Raw genomic sequence first — 23969 nt, 5'->3', positions numbered from 1 at the left:
CTACACAACGGAAACAAGATTGGAACGAAAATATTAAACGGTACGACCGACTAAATGAGGCGACAATTGTCCATTTGGGCAGACTTTCGACCATCGTGTCACTGCACACACTGCACCGACTTTTGAACGAGCGGTCGTATGTCAGCTGTTTCAGCCGATTATTGGACGAAAACAGTGTAGTGTGTACCCAGCTTTACAGCTTCCCATCTCCCCCTATATATTCATTGGAAAGACTACTTTCCACTGATTCTGCTTATTACCCCTGGACCGTGGTTTCAAATTATTGTGGGGATGTGGACGGAAATTAACATCAGAAGGAGATTGCTCTTTCCATGGTAACTATATGCATCACAGTTTGCTAAAAACCGGGAGGTATTTATTATAGTTCTACTGGACAGAGACTTACTAATCAGTAGAGGGGGATTTTACATCTCGCATGGGTCTAATTTCAAGTGGAATTGCTTATATAAGTGTGGATACACTGTAACAGATTCACAGAATTATATTTCCTCATTCTTAGATGAGTGATTGGAAAAACTGTTGTATATTTTTCACTTATAGCAAAACGATCGGAACTTGCAGATCTATACTGTCATCACAGATAGCTTGGATCAATATGTAATGTTAAATCAGACAAACTGACACAAATTATAATTTTATCTTTAGCGTCTCGTCTCCCAATACCTATCTGTGTTTACTATTTCTGGCTCGATACAGTGTATTAAGCATCTGTTTTACATTCAATCCACATTGATGTGTGTTTTTTTATGATTCATAATTGATGTTTTATTGTATTAATAAATTTAAAGAAAGTATAAACACAACCTCACAGATTTATCATTGGGAGTTTTAGTATTTTCAGTCTCCAGCGCTGTTTTTGGTTCTTTCCTAGCTTACAACTGGACCTTGAGAAATTCACATTGCTGCAATTATTCAAGGATGCATACGTGTTTTCATACTATATTTTTTAAGTATATCAATACATGTCAACAGCGTCGGACTGGCCCACCGGGAAAATCTAGTCCCAGCAAGTCATCTTTCAAATGCGATTGCAGCTGCGATCATGTGACCCCACTCCCTGTCAGCTGATTGTCTGATGTTCTCACTGCCTCTGAAGGAGCCGAAAGGCTGCAGCAATCAACATATGGGTAAGTAGATTTTAACCACTTGTTTATATTTTTGGTGCTATCACTATATATATATATATATATATATATATATATATATATATATATATATAGTAACATCATCAGGGATATAGGTACCATCTCCTAGGGGAAGATGGCTGGGAACAGTAGTAGTAAACCACACAAGTCCAGAGGTTTCAGGTTAAAAACCACAGCTAGTTTATTCACCAGCTTGCAAACAAAACAAAGCACAAAGAAAATCCTAGTTGTCTGGCTACTAGCTAATACATTTTAACAACACCCTCTCTCAGGTGTTGGACTTTGCGTCCAAACACACACTCAACATATCATTGCTTACCACAGCAGAGTGTCTCAGGAGGAAACTCACCTTCTCCCCAGGTCTGAGACACTAATTGTATATTCTAGCTGCCTTTTCACAGGCACATCACAGGTGCATATCTTGATCAATCTGTGTAGAGACTGTCATATCAGAAAACCCGGACTGGGCCTTATGTATTGAGCCCACCCCTCTCTTTCTCCATGCATAACACCAGGAACCCTTACCATGTTTTCCTAGCGCAGGCAAATATCTTGTGGGGTGCTTTACCCACACATCTACACATCCTCCCTGGTGTTTTAACGTACACAATGCTGGAAGCCTGAGACACATACCTCTGCCCTTTAGTCGCCTTACAGTGACTCTGTCACTATATTTATATATATATATATATATATATATATATTTATATATATACAAGTTAACCCGTGCATGATACTCATGCATTCTAGTCAAATCAAGCTACTAAAGGTCGTAAAAAGGTTCTTGTCATGCATTTGGGCCTAGCCCAGGCCTCCTCAGGGTAAGAGCATTACTTCCCGACGCAAGCGGCCTTTTTAATGTGTGTTCATGAGGTAAAATTACCTCACGAAAATTAGTTTGACCCCTCAACTTGTAAAGTTAGCCTTTACTACCCCTCCCACGGGGGGAAGGGGGGATGATGGAAGTTAACTGACTTGACTATTCTAATTTTTTTAGTCAAATAATGTCAGTATACCAAATTTCAGGTCAATTGGATGAGCCTTTTCTGAGAAAATAATTTTTTCCACACACACACACACACACACACACACACACACACTAACGCACGCTTCTACACATGTGTGTTCATGAGGTAAAATTACCTCACGGAAATTAGTTTGAGCCCTACCAAATTTCAGCCCTTTTTGAATTTTTTTTCCCACACACACTAAGAATTTAGTAGGTCAGTGTATAACTCCGCCCAGCAGGTGGCGCTGCAACTTGGTTTTTTTTTTCCACACACACACAGACAGACAGACGCCACTAAGCATTTATATATTAGATATGTGTGTGTTTGAATTCAGAGCACTATTGCATGGCATATTGGAATTGGGGGGCACTATTATGGAACGTTATTGCGGGCGTAATATGAATTTGGAACACTATTGCGTGGCATATGTGAATTTTGGTAACTATTGTGTGGCATAACATTGGTAGCACTACTGTGTGGCGTAACATTTTTTGGGGGTACTACTGTGTGGCATAACATTGTTTGGGAGCACTACTGTGTGGCACAACATTGACAACATTGTTTGGGGACACTACTGTGTGGCATAACATTGTTTGGGGCACTACTGTGTGGCATAATATTGTTTTGGGGTCACTACTATGTGGCAGCCCACCTATAGTTTGAAAAAGTCACCCCCCTATAGTTTAGTATAGATAGGGGGGCTGCCTATCTATACTAAACTAAAGTATACTACCTATAGTTTAGAATAGTCACCCCCCCTATCTATACTAAACTATAGGTGGGCTGCCTTTTTATGCTAAACTATAGTGAGGGGGGCTGCCTGTGCTATACTATAGGAAGGGGGGCTGCACAGAGAACACTATAGGGAGGGGGTGATGGGACCTTTAATTTAATGCTGGGGTGGACTGGTCTATAATTGAATGGGGGCTGAATGTGGGGAGGAGGGCTATCTATTAAATGTGAATATTAATTATTTAATGCTGGGAATGGTTGTGGGAAATGGATGTATTAAACGTAAATGCTATTAATTTATTGCAGGGGCTGTCTGGAAGGAATAGGTTTATTAAATGGGAATACTATTACTTTAATGTTGGGGCTGGAGGAAGACCTAAGTATTAATTGTGGGTCCTATTGATTTAACGCCGGTTCTTGCTGGAATTTTCTCAATGTACCCATTATTTTTTCCAAATAGGGCCCCCAACTTTCCAGGATCCAGACAAGCCGCAAATAAAGAAGCCAGCAGCCACAGGTGGTAAAAGTGACAAGAACAGGTAGGACAGTCTGTCAAATGTTCTGAGTCTAGTGAAGGCTTGGCTAACTTGTGGCACTCCAGGTGTTGTGAAGCTACAAGTCCCAGCATATCCTCCCAGTAATAAGCTGCTATATACCTGGAGAGCCACAGGTTAGCCATGCCTGGTCTAGTGGGACAATCCTGATTTTTGGTGGCTGTTCTGCCCAATCTAAGGGGCAGGTCAAGACTGTGTACTCTTCATATACACACTGCATTCTTTATATACTACACTATGGTGCTAACTGTCCTTTGTGGGCTGACCACTCCCCCTCTAGTGTCTGGGCTCACCTCTATAATGTCTGGCCACACCCCCTCTGGTGGGCCCCTAGCGTTGCAGTCCCCCAGTGGGCCCTTCATGCCCCAGTCCGACACTGCATGTCAAGAACCAGAGCTCTATACTCATTATACAGTATTATAGAAGCTGCAATTAATACCTTTTGAGTTTTAAATACAATAGAAATTACATAATGTACACAGGACATGTTACTGTAAGTTATGTATATAATTGAAAAGTGGCAGTTGTATAAAAAAAAATATGTATGTACACATTTGTAAGTGGTCAAGTGTGACAATCAAGGTGGGGAGGAAGAGAATTCATGACTAGTGGTATGGAGGTAACAGATGTGTGCCATTTCTTGCTAGAATAACAAATTCATAACAATTAACAATTACGGGCAGGTCACTGGTTATATATACATAGAAATATATATATATATATATATATATATATATATATATGTTGTAACTACTAGTACAAAGCATATAAATGGGTCTAAACAATTCAATTGGCCGCTTTACTGTAAAAAGTAACGCAGCATGCACACTATCACCGCTATTAAGGTAATAGTGCGCTTAAATACCGTTAGTACGATAGTTTCAATGCTGAATTTTTGCTCGCAGCTCAGGGAGCTGCAAGCAGAATACCGGTTTAATATTACCGTAATAACGGTAATAGCTTTTACGCCGCGCTACTTCGGGGTGAATTGAATTTTCCCCCATTGTTTTAACTAGTACTTAGGTGTTTTGTGTTTGCTTGTGATTTCCAAACTCACTGGACCTTATTCATTAAGGGAAGTAAGGCAAAATACAATGAGTAAGTTTTCTCCTGGACAAAACCATGTTGCAATACAAGGGGTGCAAATGAGTTTATTATTTTGCACATAAGAAAAATACTGTCTGTTTTTCATGTAGGCAGGACCGGAGTAACCTGAGGTCGATCTGGGCCACAGCCCAGGGGCCTCGGGCATCTGTGGGGCCCTTGAACCTGCTGAGCCTGTCAACACCAAACCCTCGGCCGAGCGCTTACCTCCGACTCTCCTGTAGGGGGTGAGTGACGAAAGAACAGAGAAGGAAAGTCGAAGGTAAGTGCTCAGGAAGGGGGGAACACACGGGGGGAAGGGGCTCCACTAGCCCAGGGCCTCCATTTCCTTAATCCGGCCCTGCATGTAGGACACAAATACTTGATAGTTTTATTTGTACACTGACAAAAGTTGATCTAGGACATGGTCTACCCCAATTATAAATCTGTCCTCACATTTCAATTGTACCTCCCCCTCCAATGCAACATGGTTTTGCCAAGGTCCAAAGTTACTCTTTCTTTTTTTTGCTTTCTTTTCCTTAATGGATCAGGCCCACCATCTTCTATTCACCTGTGTTTTATGCAAGTGAACACAATGGAGAAGACTAAGTTACCTCCAACGACCACAAATATACTAGTAAAAATGCAAATAACAAATGCATGAAAGTTTTTGTTTGATTATTATTAATCAAACTGCTAATTCTCAGATTTGTGTGTTCACAGGAATACACACATGCAGTGCTATTACATTTTGTTAGTTTAGCTTTATCTTAGTTTAGGGCCTGGGTGTCATAGAAAGAAACGGTAGAGCAACTTCATAAAAAAGTAGAACTTCAAAAGAACAATAGAGTTAAATTGCATTAAATTGGTGCAGAAGCCTCGGTTTAGTTTGTTTTTTGCTGAGCAATGTTTACCATTACATTCTTTGAACACGCAAATCTGAGAATACACCTTTTTGTGAGTGACAGCAAAATCACTCCATGCTATTGCTGAATCTGCAGCTAACCACAGGATGTGATGGCACCATGTCTGTATTGTGCAAGGAATACGTCCATTAAGGTTTCTGCGTTAATCGTCGTCAATTCATTGCTTTTTGGAGTTTGAATGGAAGAGTTTTAATAGTTTTCTTACATTTTAGATGTTGTGTAAGTAACCTTAATCGGACACGTTAAACCATAAGGTTTTTTGTCTATGGAATTTCATAGCTTTTTGTAAACGTAAAATATTTAAGTTATCAAACTCAGAAGCATAAAATTTGACAGCAAATAGGAACCACATAGCCCAACTAGATTAAATTAGTTTTCTTGATCCCTAAAAACTATGCATGTTCAAATGGTTCTATTATATTAGTCTGTACTACCTCTTTTGGAATGCAAATTTAATTTATCCTGCACTGTTTTGGTTAAGTCATTTTTCCTCAGATTTCCTTTAAACCTAGTACCTTCTATTTCCAGGGCACGCCTTTTCTCCATCTGCTCCCCCTCTCATCTGCTGCCAATCACCGCCGTTCATCTGCTCACCGTCTACTCTGCTGTCATTCCCCGCCGCTCACTGCTCCCTCTCTCCGCTGCTGCCAATCACCGCCGTTCATCTGCTCACCCTCTACTCTGATGTCATTCTCTGCCGCTCACTGCTCCCCCTCTCCTCTGCTGCCAATCTCAACCGCTCATCTACTCCCCGTCTCCTCTTCTGTCAATCGCTTCCGCTCATCTGTTCCCCCTCTCCTCTCAATCTCCCCAACTCAGCTGCTCCCCCTCTCCTCTGCTGACAATCTCCACCACTTACTGCTCCCCTTCTCTCAATCTCCCCCACTCATCTGCTTCTACTCTCCTCTGCTGCCAATCTCCGCTGCTCACTGCTTCCTCTCTCCTCTCATTCTTCCCCGCTCATCTGCTCCCCCTCCCCTATGCTGCCACTCTCAACTGCTCACCTGTCCCCCTCCCCTATGCTGTCAATATCCCCCACTCCCTGCTCCCCCTCTCCTCTGTTGTCAATCGCCTCCGCTTACTGCTCCCCCTCTTCTCTGCTGCCAATTTCCGCCGCTCATCTGCTCACACTCTCCTCTGCTGTCATTCTCCGCCGCTCACTGCTCCCCTTCTCCTCTGCTGCCAATCTCTGCTGCTTATCTGCTCCCCCTCTCCTCTCAATCTCTGCTGCTCATCTGCTCCCCCTCTCCTCTGCTGTCATAATCTAGAGTGCTGAACACAGAGTGTGACTTTTAGGACAATATGCATATATAACTCAGGTGTAGAGGGCAGACTTATGTACAGTTCCTCTGCTGTGGAAATTAGTGACATTGAACCTATGTCTGGATAACCCCGCTCCTATTCCCTGCTGTGATCAGTACATGAATGTCTGAGCACTTTTGAATTTTCCGCACCCAGCTCAGTGCAGTGAATAAATTTACTTACGTTACTGAGGGATGGGAAATTGAATATGGTTTCTGTTACAGTGCCTCTGGCACCACTTGGACTATTAAACTTCCTAATGGGCTAATAATACTACAGGGTGCCCCCCCCCCTCAGACCCAAAACATCGACCACCCCCTTGTACCCGGAAAATACGGATAATTTCTCCTACTCACAGAAGGAAATTTCTTAGCGACAGCCATATTTGTACTTGCAAGTGAAGCCAGCACACACTTCTGACATGAGCAATGTTATGAAATTCTGTGAAATCTTTACAATGGGGCATATTTTTCCAAATTGCAAAAAAAACTGTAAGTTTGTCAAACTTGTGAACCCTCAAAGGCACTCCTCAGCCTCAGCCCTAACAGCTTTCTAACAAAACAGACCCCAAGTCTTAAAACCTCCTGTACACTGAGTTACGCTCTCCAGTGACTTTTGCAAAACAGAAAGTGGAAAAAAAAGGCGCCATTTTGAAATTTATATTATTTATTTTTTGTCAATTAATATTCTTTTTTTCTGAAATTTGGCATGCGGCTCCTGTGGACAGTTCTCCATTCACATGCCAAACTTCAGCTTAATAGCTTTAATACTTTTTAAAACTTAATTCCTCAAACATCATGCCCCCCCTCTCACAGATTTAACAGGGCGGAATGTCGTTCATTAGATGCAACCTTAATATAAGGTCTGACTGTGCCCTTATAATATATAATTACACACACATTGGTGGTGGGAGGTGGGGTGGGAAGCGGCAAGGGGGGGCGTGGCAAGGTGGGGGACGCCAACCGGTTTATTAGCATAGGGCAACTGTGACCCTTATTCAGGCCCTGGGTATGTATGTATGTATGTATGTATGCTCTGGCAGACAGTGGTGGGGTATGTATGTATATATGTATGCTCTGGCAGACAGTGGTGGGGTATGTATGTATATATGTATGCTTTGGCAGACAGTGGTGGGGTATGTATGTATGCTCTAGCAGACAGTGGTAGGGTATGTATGTATGTATGTATGTATGCTCTGGCAGACAGTGGTGGGTTATGTATGTATGCTGTGGCAGACAGTGTTGGGGTATGTATGTGTGCTCTGGCAGCCATGGTGTTAAGACGTGTCCTGTAAAATTCCTGTGAACCAGTGCGGCCTCTGAGTCTAGCCCTGAAAGGATCGAGGATCCTGGGGGAGGCATGGAGGAGAGTCCCCAGGCTTCCGGGGCTAGCGAGTTTCAACCTGCTTTGGAGCCAAGCCAGGCTTCTTCCGATCCCACCTGGCCTGCTAACATCTTGGCCAAGGAATGGAAGCCTGGCTGCTATGGAAAGTGATTGTCCTGCCTCGGCGAGCAGCGGCCCATCCCCAAATAACATCACAAATAGGGTCCTGGGGTGTGTGTGTGTGATGCAAGCCCCCTGTATCAGGTCTAATATGGTGGGTGCTGACAACAATACTACAGTGACAAGCAGTGCCCCAACCCCAGGGATGCAACAACTGGGTGCTGGTGACAGTGAGGGATTGCCTGTGGCGTGTAACAAGGTGACCCAGGAGTGTGCTGCGAGTAACATGTCTGCCCCTGTGATGACACAACAGTGGTTGGCCGAAGATGTGGGGATCCCTGTGAAGAGTAACAGGGTGCCTCGGGAATATGTTGCAGGTTCAACAGACAATGTTCCAGACCCAGTGATGCTACAACTGGGGACTGATGAGTGTATTACCCGGGATAAGGGGGGTAATAGAGAGCTGGATATCACTGTGGGTAATGTGTCCTTTGGTGATGTAGATCCTGCGAGTATTAGCCTACCTGATACGGAGGAGAGTGAGCTGGATGAATCAGTAATCAAATCCAAAGTTGGAGCCTGCGATTGCCGGTCTCAAGAAGCGGATCGTGTTGAAAAAGAGAAAGCGGAATAAAGCTTACTGCGGTGTTCGTGTGGCTATCACACCTGAGATTGAGGAGTTAATGTCTACCTTGGAAAAGAAAGAGCTGTCCCTGCAGCAGCTATGTGCCAGGTTGCAAGCAGCAACGCCGGTGGAGAACTCTGGGCGCTTGCCTGCTAATATGCAGGTGTGTCAGCCGGACAATAAAAAAACTGACTATTTGTATGATAAGATCAGAGCTCTGGAGGGTGAGCCATCCGGGATGGAACCGGAGGGGGCTGTAGGTGCTGCAGGAGGGAGTGCTGTCTTGGCTGCAGTTTCTGTATCTGGTCTGGCATCTCTGCTCTCTGCGACGCTTGCAGTGGAAGCCGACAGTCCTGTACCCGGCATCCAGAGATTGGCGGGGTCTGGTGTTGTTGCTGAGTGCCCCCCTCCTCGGGTGCCTGAAGCCCGTTAGTACTCAGTCCGGTAATTCTGCTGCTGCGTCTGGTGCCCTGACCTCCTTATTGAATACGGAGGTTATCTCTGGTGAGGCTGGATGTCAGGCGTCAGTAAGGAGCAAATTGAAATGTTTCTAATGATGTTGTGGTCACTGAACATGCTGTGTCTATGTCTGATGCCCTGATCTCCCCAATGAATGCGCAGGCTGTTTTAAGTGGGGCGGGTTGTCAGGCGTTAGTAGGTAATGAAAGCATGGTGCCTGTCTCTGTCACTGAGATTTATAGCCAAGCAGCCTCCTCAAGTATCGTGTGTGTAATCTCTGCGGTTTATGAGCCTGCTAGGTGTGTGAATATTGCTATGAATAACCCTGTATCTTCTATGTTTAAGAATGACTAATCTATGTTGGTTGCTGGTAAAAGCCCTGGTGATGAGGGGATATCAGTTAACCAGTGTCAGGATCTGCCTGCAAGCTTATGCATTACATGTTGCTTTGCCTGGCAGCTTCTGCCTTTTGTCCTTATTGTATTGCAGCAGATAACCAGAGGTGCTGCTATTGTGCCACTCTTGTTTGCATTAGGGGTTAACTTGTTCATTTATTATCCCATGCACCTGGGTGTTTTCTCATTTCCCCTATGAATACCTGTCTCCCCAGGCATTCATTGCTGGTTATTGATGTTATACTCTGTGGTCACTTCCTCCTGCCTTGCTCCTGGGTTTATGCTGCTTGAGATCTCTACTTACATTCTACTGACCTGTTTCATCTGTGAACCTGGTAATTACCCCTGTCTTTCCCTTGCTGCCTGGAATCCTTCCACACCTCCTGTTTACCTTCAACTGCTGTATACTTGGTAATTACTGTAAGCTCATTATTACAACATCTGTTCTGACTCTTCAGCAATAAACTTGAATGTTTTTTCACCTTATTCATGGCTCCTTAGCCTTATTCCTGTATTGATTCGTGACAATCAGCTTCAGTCACAAATTATCAATACCATTTATGGCCCGCTGAAATTAACAGAAAGGATTAAGAGGGCAGCAGGTTTAATTGAGTATGTTGCCAAAAAACTACCAAATATGCTACACTCAGTGGGGGTTTCGGTTAGACAACTGGAATGTTGTGCCCTGTTGATCAGAAGGTCCCTCTGAACAACAGGTAGCTAATCCTAGTGCGCCATCTAAAGCTGGTCTTGGAAGGGATGGTGGAGAGCGAGTTAACCCTGTAAGATCTGGTGTTCTGCAGGTTACTGAAGGGCCTGTTCCTGTCCCCGGTCTGGTCTCGTATGCAGGGGCTGTGTGTCGGGGGCTGGAGCTGGGGCTTGGATGGCTACGGTGGGGCAGCCCTTTAAACAACATAATGTGGTCCAGTTGAAATTCATGGGGAAAGACCCCCCGAGCAGATTTGAATTTCTTAAGATGTTTCTTGATTCATTTAAATTTATTCCCGCGGATCTCTTTGCTTGCATCCACCCGGTTGGCACATCAGAATATGATGTGAGTTTTCTATCTTACCAAGGCCTGCAGGCTTTTTGGAGCAGGTGGGCTGGATGCAAGAGTAGTGACCCGTGGATAAACTTAAGGGCCATTCGAGCTACGAGACAAGAACGTGTAAAAATTACCATCCTAGTGCTCAATGAATCCATCCCAGCAGCTGATTTATTGTTTTGGGTGAAGAGATTTTCAAACTTGGTGTCCCTGCTTGTTAAGGTGCCAAGCCATGGTGTCTGGGGTGGCGGGTGGTTTGCCACGGTAGATCTACGGTGCATGGAGGCTGGTCTGGTGCATTTGCCATCTCCTGCCAGCCTAGGATGTGCCACCGTTGTGGCAACTTCCGTCACCTCAGTGACAATTTCCTCCTTCAAAAGTGCGGAAATTGCAGATACGTAGGGCATGAGTCTCGCTCTGTAATAGGATTCGTTGCAATCTATGTGGTGTTATTGGTCACCCTTTCAGCAAATGCCCACATGTCTCTCATAATATGGAGATCCCTGATGATGAATTAGTTTGTGTGGCAGAAAGCATTGAGATGGGGGAGGAGGTGAGGGCCTTCACAAGCTCTGTTCATCGGGAGTCTGTCCCTCTTTTGTCTGTTATTGAACAGCCGGTGGTTTCAGTGTCAGAGCCGGTTCTAGTTGCTAGTAAGAAGAGTCAGGTCAGGAAGGACGGTAGTGACGAAACAGTGCTGTGAAATAACTTCCAATTTCTCTCTAGTGAAGAGGAGGTTATGACTCCCTTTTTTTAGCTAGTAAGGTTAGGCAGGCTGGTCTGGTGGATGTGCATGTTCGCCATTTTCCGGACCTCACGGAGTTCACCTAGTTTTGAGGCAGCTGTAGGTCAAGGATAGATAGGTTTTTCATTAAGGGGAGCTCGAAAACCTTCGCCAGTAGAGTTTTCCAATCACGTTTACCTCTCTATGTCCTTGAATGCCTTAGAGACTCTTCGGAAGGTAGGGGCCCCTGGTGCCTGAACTCCAAGCTCCTAGAGGAGGAGGTCATAAGGCATTTCTTTAGGGACTTCTTTAAATCACAAGAAACGCTTTTGGAGGCTGGTTGGAGGAGGTCTGAGTGGTGGGAGATACTTAAGAAGAGGACTCTGGGCTTTTTCCGTGGCCTGGTAGCTAGACATAACTTGTTAAAAGTACCTACCTGGTGCTGAGAAAGAATCTTGGGTTCCTGATCTCTGGCCGGGGACACAGTGGGGAGATCTCCCGAGTGAAGGCTCAGAAGAGAGCGATACAGTATGACCTGTACACTTCCTTAATTCTGGAGAGGGACTATGGGAAGTACCACTCGCCCGACCCTTTCCAGAGCTGTAGAAACTTGATAGATATTAAGGAGGTGAGGGGCTTCTGCGATGCTGGGGGTGTGCTTAGGGAAGATAAAGAGGGCATACTTGGTGTCGTGCGGTCTTTCTACTCTTTCTTTCTTGTTAGAGAAGTCACTAGACAGAGAAAAGATGGACCATTTCCTGAGGGAAACTCCTGGGCTTGGAGATCGGTGGCTCGCTTGAGTCCTTGGGTAGTGAGGTATTGGTGGACGAGGTCAAGATGGCGATAGATGGCTTATCTATCAAGAAGGCCCGGGCCCAGATGGTCTGATATCTGAGTTTTAAAAGATCTTTGATGACATCCTGGCCACGCGCCTTGTGGAAGTCTTTAATGAGAGCCTGGGTAGAGGTTTATTGTCTCCCTTCTTGAGGGTTTCCGCCCTTATTTTGCTTATTTTGCTTATTTTTAAGGGGAAGGACCAGTCACATATTGAGAATTGGCGCCCCATCGCTCTTCTCGATAATGCATATGATGATGATTCAAATCAGCCCAACTGTTCTGGACTGCCCCCTGCGTCTTCCCTGCTTCGCTTTGGAAAATTTAATTTTTTACGAGCAGCAGCTGCCTGAGAAACTGAAGTAGGACATGACGTCAATCAAAGGACCAGTTCAGCGGACAACTTGCTGACCTATAGCTCCTTGCAAAGGTTCACATCTCGCTCATTTTGAAGCAAAGATTCAATGTATGTCTTAAACCTTGGATCAAGCACAGTCGCCAAAACCCAGTGATCCGAGTTCAAGATTTTAATTACTCTTGGATCATTGCGAAGTGAATTAAGTACTTCATCTACAAGGCCTACATACTTTGCTTAATTGCTTTCTTTCATCTCCTTCTTCAGTTTCTGAAGCTGCTTTTCCAATAGTCGAATTAAGGGAATCACTTGGCTCAAGCTAGCAGAGTCTGCACTCACTTCACACATCACAACTTCAAATGGTTTCAGAACCTTGCACAGCACAGAAAGAATTCCCCACTGTGCAAGCGTGAAATACATCCCCCCTCCTTTCCCAATGTCATGGCTTGCGCAATACACTTGTATGGCTTTGCGCTGTTCCTCCATCCTCTGAAGCATGTACAGGGTGGAATTCCACTTATTTAACACATTGTGCTTAAGTTGGTAGCAAGGCAAGTCAAACTGTTCTTGAAGCTGCTGCAATCTCCTACATGCTGTGGCAGAATGCCTGAAATGCCCCGAAATTTTACGGGCCACTGAAAGCATCTCCTGCACCTCACGGTTATTTCTTAGGAAGCTCTGCACCACCAAGTTTATGGTATGAGCAAAACAGGGAATGTGATGGAATTCACCCAGCTGTAATACTCGCACTATATTGTTGACATTATCAGAAATGACATATCCTGGGGAGAGTCCAAGTGGTATAAGCCATGTATCAATCACATCTCTTATTTTTTGTATAAAATTATCAGCTGTATGCCTGTTAGTGAAGCCGGTGATATAAAGAGTGGCCTGCCTGTGACAAATGTTATGTAGTGTACATGCTGCTGCTGATCCTGCTGATGAAGGCGAATGACCAACCCAGTGGGCTGTCACAGTCATATAGTTTTTGGTTTGACCACTTCCACTTGTCCACATATCTGTGGTTAAGTGGACAGTGGGCAGAATGGCATTTTTCAGCGCAATCACTACATTTTTACACACTTTTTAGTATAGTTGTGGAATAGCTTTACTAGAAAAATGGTGTCGCAATGAAATTTTGTAATGGGGATACAAAACCTCAATTAATTGTGAAAAAACAGCTGCGTTTATTGTGGATATTGGATGCAGATCTAACTCTAACATAGCCATGGCGTCTGTGATTCACTTGGTGACTGGGTGACTGCTGTCATATTTGCGCTCTTTTTCTTGGCCTTCTTCTGGGATGAAGATTCACCCCCAGCAACAGCAACAGCAGCAGCAGTGGGACTAATGCTTTATTCAGAGGAATCAATTATAGTGCAGGAGTCATCCAGCCTTTCTAAGTGGGATGCAGGGCTAACTCCGAGCAGGATATTGATGAGGAAGATGTTGTGGGTGTATTTTGTAGCCTTTGGAATGTCGGTGACAGAAGGGTCCTAGCTGATGATGGAGTGCTTGTAATTTTGATTGAAGAACTTTCAACTTTTCCCAACACCTTGCCATGAACTCTCGCCAAATGGCATAACATAGATGAGGTTCCAAGATGGTTAAGGTCCCTCCATCGACTGACTGTGGCTTGACATACACATGGCTATACAACTGTTGAGAGGTTTTGGGTAGAAATAATTCCACACATACGAAGTAAATTTTTTTGCTTCTTGTTTTATGCCCAGGCATGATACTGGCCTTCTTCTTGTCATTTGCCAGAACTGCTGCCACTGGTGCAGGACTTACACAAACAACCTCATCCTCATCAACATCCTCATTAGTTCCCTCTTCGCCTACTCAAATCTCCCCCTCATCCTCTTCCAATTCCAAAGTGGCATCCTCAATTGGTGTATCACCGGCTACACTCGGACTGTTCAGGCACACATCAGCAGAAAGGCTGAAATGGCCCTTCTTTATGGGTACACTAACAGAATGCTCAAGATTACACATACCACTGGTGGACGAATTCTCCACAGGGATTGGTGTCATTTCTGATTCTGAGCATATATTTTCCTCTAATGCCTTACTGTTATCTTGCAGCTCGGCTTTCACACACGTAACATTAGTTGTGCACCACTTTTGGACACCAAATTACTTTGTCTTGCTTGGTCACGAGTGACCGTACAAGAAGGCTCAGTAACATTTTTCGATCTGCCACTAAAAGACAAAGGCGAAGGCCTCATTCTTTCTTTGTGTAGAATGGCATGTTGGCAATTTTTTCTTTTATCGGCAGTTATGTTTGCTCAGTTACACTTCTTTTCCACTTCAACAAGGTAAAAAAACTTTTTAGGTGTGTTTTTTTCCCTGATTTAAAAAGACTATGTACTTTTACATAGGCTATACCAGATGACGTACAAGAAAAACTACCATCATGACTTGTGTCAGCACCGGCTTGCTGATCCTGCTCATATATGGACTGCTTTGAATCCATTGTAATGAGCCCAAAGCACTTGTAGTGCACATTATTAAATAGACAGTGCTGCTAGATAATACTTTCTGCAGACAGAAAATAGTTTCTGTAGGAGGAAATATGACACCCCAAATAGTTGGTAATGTTTGCAAAAATGCCTACTCTATCCTCCTCTCTTCCTGCTATAACAATTGCTAGAAGAATTGCTAGAAGAATTTCAGGAATAATTGCAAGAATAATGTATAGAATAATTGCTCTCTCCCTGCTCTAATGCTGCCTGTGACCTAACCCTTCTCTTTCCCTCTGTCAAATGGCGATGGATTGCTGTGGAAGTGGGTATTTATGGATTTCAAATATCGCGAGAACCAAGCTCAAAGATTCGGCGACGTCACAATGACATTTTGCCACGATTTCGATTCCTGCTCGGCACGGTAGTCGGATAGGTGATGTTCGGGCGGATTCGTTTCTCGGGGAACCGAGCCCGCCCATCTCTAATATTTACTAAATTTCAAATCTGTTTTAGAGTGCATACTTGGACGTCTGTGTGGGGGAGTGGTGGGCAGGGCCATAACTAGGGCTGTGCGAGAGAGGCAACTGCTCAGGGTACAAAGCTGATGGGGGCACAGAGATATGAATGTTACAAATAACTTTCCTATCAACTCAAGATAAAACATTTTGTGCCTGATTTATTATTAAAGAAAGAAGATCCTTCTGTTGATGAATATGTGCCTAGTTCCGCTCTGCTCTAACAGACAAGACACTGCAGTATACGTCCAATACATATGTGGGATATAAAGTCACAAAATAGAGCTCAATAAAAAAAACCAAAAAAAAACCATTAACTTGATATCACTCGTTATAATATAGTCATTAATGACATAACATTAAAAGAAGTTGTTTTTTTTCAATAAAATACATTTATTAGGATGTTATGAATATCTACTGTAGATAAAATGAGTTTTTATAGTTTTATAGTTGCTTCTGATTGTAAATACATGTTCTAACCTGCACACGAGATCATCATCACTATCACTCTGTACTTACACCAGACCTGTAGCTGGAGCAAGAGATACAGCAGAAAAACAGAGACATTTGAGATGCCCAAAGCTTGATTTGGACACTGCTGAATGCGCTTGAGCTTGGCAGCCCTTACTGTACATTGACTAGATGCATACACCCAGTAACCTCCATGTTAAGCCCCTGAAATCGTAGGCTGTACTAATGGACTTTTGCGCTTGAAGATTAATTAGATATTGCTGCGTTCTCTGGCGCATGGTTCTTTTCTGGGCATGCACAGCGTTATTTTGCACAAATTATCGGCATTTACGTTCCTTAATGAATCAGGCCCCTGGTATCAAAATGTACAACCTTATAATATGGACAGCATGATGACACAGTGGTTAGAATTGCCGCCTCACAGCTCTGGGTTCATGGGTTTTATTTGACCTTCTGTAAGTTCCAGTGGGGCAGGGAGTAATGTGATTCATTATAAATTCTCTGTACAGTGCTGCATAATATGATTGGCCCTAATAAATAATAAAAAAATATCCGTAGCATCTGTTATACACCAACGAGACACAGTTTGCTCTAATCTTGCTGAGCTGATTGCAAAATAGAAGAAAACAGATGTTGGATTAATTCACAAAATGGGCCTGCTTGTAATGAAACAACAAGATATACAGGCCCACCTTGCAATGTAATGCAACTTGTCTCTCTTGCATATAAAAGGAGAGGCTTGGGATTGGCTCTTCCCAGGTTCCCATGATGCAACAGGATAGAATTAATAAATTGGCCTCCACCTTTTTCAAGGCTGTAGCATCTAAATCTAAAATATTGCAAGTAATGTACTGTACTTCTGTTACCATAGGTTACATAAAATATTCTGTCTTTTATGTAAAATACCTTAAGTCATTTGCTAAGATGCATTATAAGTATATTTAGCAAAGGATAGTAAGGTACTATGTTAGATGAATAAAATTAAGTTGTGATGCACAAATTATGTCTACTGCAAAAATAAATTACACAAAGGTTTCTCATTCGTTTCTTTCTCTTTTCTCCAACCTCCAGCCGTTGTAATGGTCCTGAACAGTATGAGCGTTAGCTGCACTGCTCGAGTCCAGATCTTCTTGACCTTTTGTAAGCTTATAGCAATCCTGATGATTATAGTTCCTGGAGTTATGCAGTTAATTAAAGGTAAGAGCTAACATTATTGTAACATTTTTTGAATGTATAATCATGTCAAAACCTGCCATGTACTTTGTATACACTATTAAAGTAATTCTATCGTTTTCAAATAAGCATTGCCCAAGCGATTGTATTGTGTATCCAACGCACAAAGAAATTTATTTTAGCAGATGCAAAGTTTAACAGTTCAAAAAATTATTATAATATAATACAGTACAGTACAGCCAATACCAAAAGATACATACATACCGCTGCACTACCACAAGCACCAGTACAGTAGTTCACCCTTGAATACTGTGGTCAGAAAATGACTGAAGCTAGTGGGAGCGCAGCTATGAAATATATACATTCAGTGTTACAGAGTGAACAATGCAGATGACGTGGCTTGCTTCTATAGGTCCAGACTTTGGGTGGGTCCAGGGTAAACAGGTCATAGGCTAGTTTAAACTAAAGAATCCAAAGGTGGGGGTTATCTCTCCAGAGGATGTGCTCCTTTGTTCCAGCCAAAACTCCAGTTACAACTAGTCTATTAGCATTTTATAGTCAGCATCATATTAAAGGTTTATTCCCTAACATCAATAACTAGAGTATGCAATATTGCGATCTCTTTGCTGAATGCACCGGACAGCTGCTGATGTAAAGGGGATTAATATGATATCAGACATGACACATTTCCTTTAACCTGAACCTTAAATAACACTGAGGTGTACATATAATCATAATATATAAACTAATAATAAACTAAATGCTATCTGCTCATAAATCACTGTAGAATAGATCCAATATGAATATGAATTATATAAATAACTAAATGTTGTATTGCGAGTGTGTACGTGCGTATTTTACCGTGCGATCACAGTATGCCACGTGTAGCATGACATTCTGAGTGCAATCGGTCAATAAAACAATATTAACCCATATACTTTCGTTCATCCAATTATACGACTTCAACAGTTCCACCCTTTGATATTATAATAAACTATCACTTTAAAGATGTTATATGTAGGATCTCAGTACCACATTTCATTGTTATGTAATGCAAGTCCCCCTTGGTGTATGACCACGCTATTTGTAGATCTAAACAAGTTATCATAAGAGAGAGACTTAATCCTCAAAACGACTTCTTCTTTTACTATAGAACGTACACTTCTGGAGCTTGGAGATAACCTTTTGTATGTCCTTTAAGGGTTCAATAAAACACGTAATACATTATTTGGAAAGATGCAGAGTACAATAGAACATGTATCAGTTATACAGAATACTCTACGACAGTTCTTCAAGTTTAACATATTCATCCGTCCAATGCATGTCTTTAAGTTCAGAATACATTTAAACACTTCATGTTCATCAATAGCATCATCCTCTGTCTATCAATAACAACATATACAATCTCCTTCAGCTTGAGTTATTATACACACTTCTAATATTGTCATCAGTTCTTTTCATCAACACTTGTGGGCGGGCTATTGTCTGTTCGTTCTTCCCAGTCTCCCAATACTCAGGTTTCTTTCTACATAAAACAGTGATCGGCTTGCAAACTATTGGGAGACTCCAGACTAAGGGACCTAGGTGTTGTACTTTTCCCCTAGTGACCTCCCACCCATAATTCGGGTATCTCAACAATATTTAGTGGAAAGAGAACTAATCCTACTTGAAATAATCACTGAGGCACGTGAGAGCACGCCCAGCACTATGTTTGGTCTAAAACCTTACCCACCCAAGAATGATAATCATTCCCAAGGATGCCTGCTCAAGTCCGAATATTACTGGACTGGCATCGCTGGGTGTACCTCTTTTTTTAACTATGTGGTCAACGTACTTACGGACGTAATGTTACTCAGACAATAGCCCCTCGCACTTTCTCCAAGCTCCAAGGTTTCCAAATTTTCCTTTACCCCTGAATTGAATAGAGTAATTGGCTCGACCGATTATGCTACTAACTTCTCCTTCATCCCCAATACCTCATTATCATTACCTGAACCAGTCTCTGTCACCTGTCAACAATCAAAAAAATTGACCGTCCTGAAAAGAGAATGTGATGAGAGAAACACAGAACAGGAAAACTACAACTTCATGATGGACAACTGTCTTACCCTCTGCCTCAGGTGCTACTAACTGCATTCGAGGCCTCCCAGAACAGATTCATGAGTGCACTTGGACCCTTCTTTGAGTGTTGGCCCCTCTGCAGTGGGTGAAATGGGCACCAGTGTGTCTCTGCTACCCTTGAAGTCGTGATGCTGTAGCCTACACTTGGTACCTGTCTGTCAAATAACCTGAGCCTAAGAAATTACTGCTCCACAACTTACTCTCCCGATCCAACATCCTGACAGTTAGTGTGACTTTTCAGGAAACAGTGTTTTGGACGTTCTCGGTTGTTGTCTCACCATTTACCTTCCCTCTCAAGGTCTAAACTAGTCTCTCAGTTACGAACTCATACAAAGAGGGGTCAAGAACATTTCAAAAGTCAACAGGTTAAGAGACTGCCTAGGAGTGATTTTGGTAGCGGGGAAAGACTAGTGGCCAAAGCTATCAGCCACTTCAATCAAGTTCCAACTCTCATTCTATTCAATTCGTTCTAACTAGTACCGTTACTTCATGTTCACACTGGTTTGTGGCTAATCGAAAGTATGTGATTTGTTACCACTACTCATACATTATACATTTATTATCAATAACATGAGTACCCCTATCACCTATTATAACTCTAGGGCTATCACATTGAATAACAAAAGCTTTGAGTATGACACAGTAATACATTAGACACATTTCAATACACCTTTACCCAGACATATTTCATAGGTACACCAGTGTATACTTGAGGATCCTGCATGGTGGTAATTGGATGATGTGGATTTGTTTTACCTGGAGAAAAACCCATCTGCAGGAGGGATATGGGATAGCTCTATTGGTATCATCTTCCTGACATTCTCTTAATCAAGATAGGACGTTGCCGTCCTACTAGCTTGAAAATAAATGTCTGGTGCACCCCACTACACTATTACCAGCTTGCACATACCTTCTGTACCCAGCTGAGCCAGACCATGTGCTGCCTCCGCTGGGTCTGGAAGATACACTCCAGGAGCTACTGGTCTACCTTGTCCATCTCTCCAGGGTCCGCCAGACTCTTCTCCACATCTCTTCACCTTCCAGACAGTTTATTCCTCAGGTAACACAAATCTTCATATATAAACCAATATGTGTATGCGTGCATGTGTGTGTGTGTGTGTTCACATTTTAAAACTAAAACAATACAACGAAAAACAAAACAAAACATAGATTTGTCAGCTGTCACATAAAACCCTGCTGTCTATTTGACAGCTATGTTCCCCTGGTGTGACAGCCATGTGAGGTTGTGTGTGTAAGTGTGGACTTTACTGGCAGCTACTTCAGTTGTTAACTGGTTTCTGTGTAAAGTCCTCTATGTAGTGTCCTACTCATGTGCTGGTATTGCTATGAAGGATTTCTCAGTCATCTCGACATCACCCCCTATTCTAGAAAAATGCTGAAGACCAATGTATATCAATCGATTTTCCCTCTGCCAACTCACATGCCATTTTCAGTACCCCACATTCAGCTACTTGACTAAGTGGGAAAGGCAAAGGGGTCTATTTCTATAACACTTTCTTCAAATATAACAGTATCCAGTACATGTCAGTCTAACAGTGAAAAAATATAAAACATGAAAATTCTACATTTTCTAGGGTTTCACATTATGTCGTATCTTGTGGCAAAAATCATACTCCAATGTTCTACACAGAGATGCATATCTGTATGTCTAACCTCCAGCAATCTCCTATCCACCCTTTTACATACATATAAAGGCACATTTTTGTACAGGAGGCACAAAACACAAAAAAAACAAAACAGATATGCAATCTATAAAACATGAATCATATTTACACACAAAAAACTTTCTGCTTAACATTAGCAGCTTCTATACACATAACATCAAACCCCTGACTGTTTCTGTAACTCTTGTCAATCTAGTGTGTATATCCCTGAATTTGTCTTATGTAAAAAAATATTTTAGCCCCATTAATGAGACTGTGTCTGTCTTTTCGTATCTATACAAGAGCAGAGAGAGAGAGAGAGAGAGAGAGAGAGAGATAGAGAGAGAGAGAAAGAAAGATAGGGAGATACTAGCATACATGTAAAGAATGAGAAATAAGAAAGCAATGAATAATAGGAATTGGACTCTATGGGAAAATGGTTGTATTCATTTCACTAATCCCCTTAGCTATTTGCTAAACTATGACCCCTCCCCATACTTGACTAGGGGGTCTTACATCAACCGTGCAATCCAGTGTCGTCCGTCATTTGTTTATTAAGAACTCGGTATCACATTAACTACATACCTTTTCAACGGACTTCCTGACTTATGACAGAGAAATGTAAAAATTAACTCTTGATGACTCATCTGAGATACATAAAATGATATTTTGGAGCAAAGTATGTACATACTTCATTTTGGATAATGATTCTCAGCCAAACAAATTATCATGAGTCACTGCGGCCTAAAACAAAGAGTGTTCCAATGAGCCATTGTTAAGTAGTCTTTCAAGAGTAATTTTCCTATTTTTCTTTCCCACCCATTTAAGCACTAAGTCTATATTTCTTTTGTGTACCCTTATTTGTGAGAGGAAAAAAAAAAAGATAGTTATCTTTAAACAACAAATGAAACAAACATTTTCATTCTTTACCATCGGCCAGCGATCAGAAAAGTAAGCATGTGACAACATAAAACAAACAAGCAAAATCAACAAAGGTCACTTTTTTTTAAAATCATTTTTTTTGCTAAACCTGCACACTAATGCTTACCACAGTTTTAACCTTTACCTTGCCTGGTTGTAGGACTACAGATCTGACCTAACCTTTAGGGTTTGCTATAGTTCTCCCCCAAGGCATTGGCTGTTATGAGGTGTGCAGGCAACTGTTGAGAAGCCTCTGAGACTTGTGTGTGCCGTCTCTGTGGGTGTCTGTGTGATTCCCCCTTAGATGGGCCAAGTCTCTTTGCTTCCGCTCTTGTCATTGCACAGTCCTTTGCTTGGTGTCCCGTTTTAGCGCATCTAAAACACTTCCTCAACTCATGTTGTTTCTTTTCCTTAAACCAGGTGTTATTATGCTGTGGTTTAGTGTGCTGTCCCTCTAGTGCTTGGATACTCACCATCATTAACCTATCACTTAGTGTCTCTTTCTGTTTATTTATATTCTTATCATGTTCTATAGCTGACTCCCTGAGAGCATCTACAGTGTTCCCTCTCCAGTTCAGTAATGAAGTTTTCCTTGTTTTCAAATTTTCTCTGAGGCCATGCATTAAGACTGAAACCGCTACCTCCCTGTAGTGTACATCATCCTTTATGTCTGATAACCCAGTGTATTTGGCCATCGCTATCAGAGCTCTAGAAAAATAGTCCACTGCATTTTCACTATCCTGTTGTTTGATAGTGAAAATTGTACTCCAGTCCACTACCACAGGAAAGTATATGGCCAACTGAGAGATTATGCATTTAATATTTTCCTTATTATCATCATCTGTTAAGGACTTCTCTTTCTCCAACATCCAATCCTTAATAAAATTTTGTATATCAGTACCGGGAGGAAGATAGGCCCTAAACACCACTTGCCAATCTTTATTAGTTGGCTCATGTGCATAACCTAAATCTCTAACAAATTTCTGACACTTGGCAAAATCTTTGCTAGGGTCTGGGAACTCAGACATAATTGCACCCATTCAGATCTAGTCCATGGACAATGCATTTCTACATGTCTTATGGGAACTACGCCTTCTCTGTCCGCCTTCCCATTGGGAACTGCTATTGTGCGGACAGGATGCAAACCTACTCCATCACTACATTTTGAACTAGTTGCTGGAATTGCTGTTGCAGTATAATGGATGTCTCCCCTTCTATTAATCTCTACATTATTCTCACCGATTTCAGCCGCTGCCCCTGCTGGTGGAACCGTTCCCTTTCCTTGTCCATGTGGTGCCCCTTGCATGTTACTAACATGGGCAGTGGCCGAAATGACGGTGGGTTCACCTTCTTCCCTTGATAGCTTATCCTTAACGTAAATTATAGGATACAAGTTACTGGTTACATTCTTAACATTTTTGGTATTGGCTGTACTTATCACCTCAATTGCATTTGGCTGCGAAGGCGCACGTGCGCTCAGTTCTCCACATTTCTCAATGCTCACTTCCGCTGTGCGCGCGTTTTTCGCCACGCCTATTTCCGCTGTGCACTCGCTGCTCTGCCACGTGTTGCCTTCCATTTGCCACAATTCGAAACAATCATCATGTTTAATTCTCGTTTTTGTTGATTTAATCAACCGCACTTTATTTCTAACATTATTTAACACCTCGACTCAAAACTACCTATGTTTGGGAAAGGTTTCACACACCCCCGGGTCATCTTGACCCATTTGTTGCAGTATGCCGTTGCATACGCACCATATTTATTATGCATAACATACCTTGCCGAACTAACCGGCAATTCATTAGGCAGCACAACATGAACTATCTCTAGTGTTTGCCTCGCATCCATTGTAAAAACAGCCTATTTCTCAACGCTACGCAAAAAAAAGTATTTTTACCTGTTCTTGTTTCAACCAGAGCCTGCTAGAGATTAACCGTGGACAATTTAATCAGACTACGCCACCTACCTCCTAACACAGAA

At 42.4% G+C, this 23969-nt stretch overlaps 1 protein-coding gene across 1 annotated transcript in view; it reads left to right on the top strand.

Moving 5' to 3' along the window:
- LOC142109205 (cystine/glutamate transporter-like) overlaps window positions 1-23969 on the top strand; it is a 159194-nt gene that overhangs the window by 51154 nt on the left and 84071 nt on the right. Inside the window, exon 4 of the mRNA XM_075193336.1 lies at window positions 17179-17304. Coding sequence (XP_075049437.1) covers window positions 17179-17304 — 126 coding nt within the window. The remainder of the gene's footprint in view (window positions 1-17178; window positions 17305-23969) is intronic.

This window comes from Mixophyes fleayi, chromosome 1, assembly GCF_038048845.1.
Source record: "Mixophyes fleayi isolate aMixFle1 chromosome 1, aMixFle1.hap1, whole genome shotgun sequence".
Classification (NCBI taxonomy): Eukaryota; Metazoa; Chordata; class Amphibia; order Anura; family Limnodynastidae; genus Mixophyes; species Mixophyes fleayi.
Note: the sequence above shows the minus strand (reverse complement) of the source record. Positions and strands in the feature narration are given on the sequence as shown.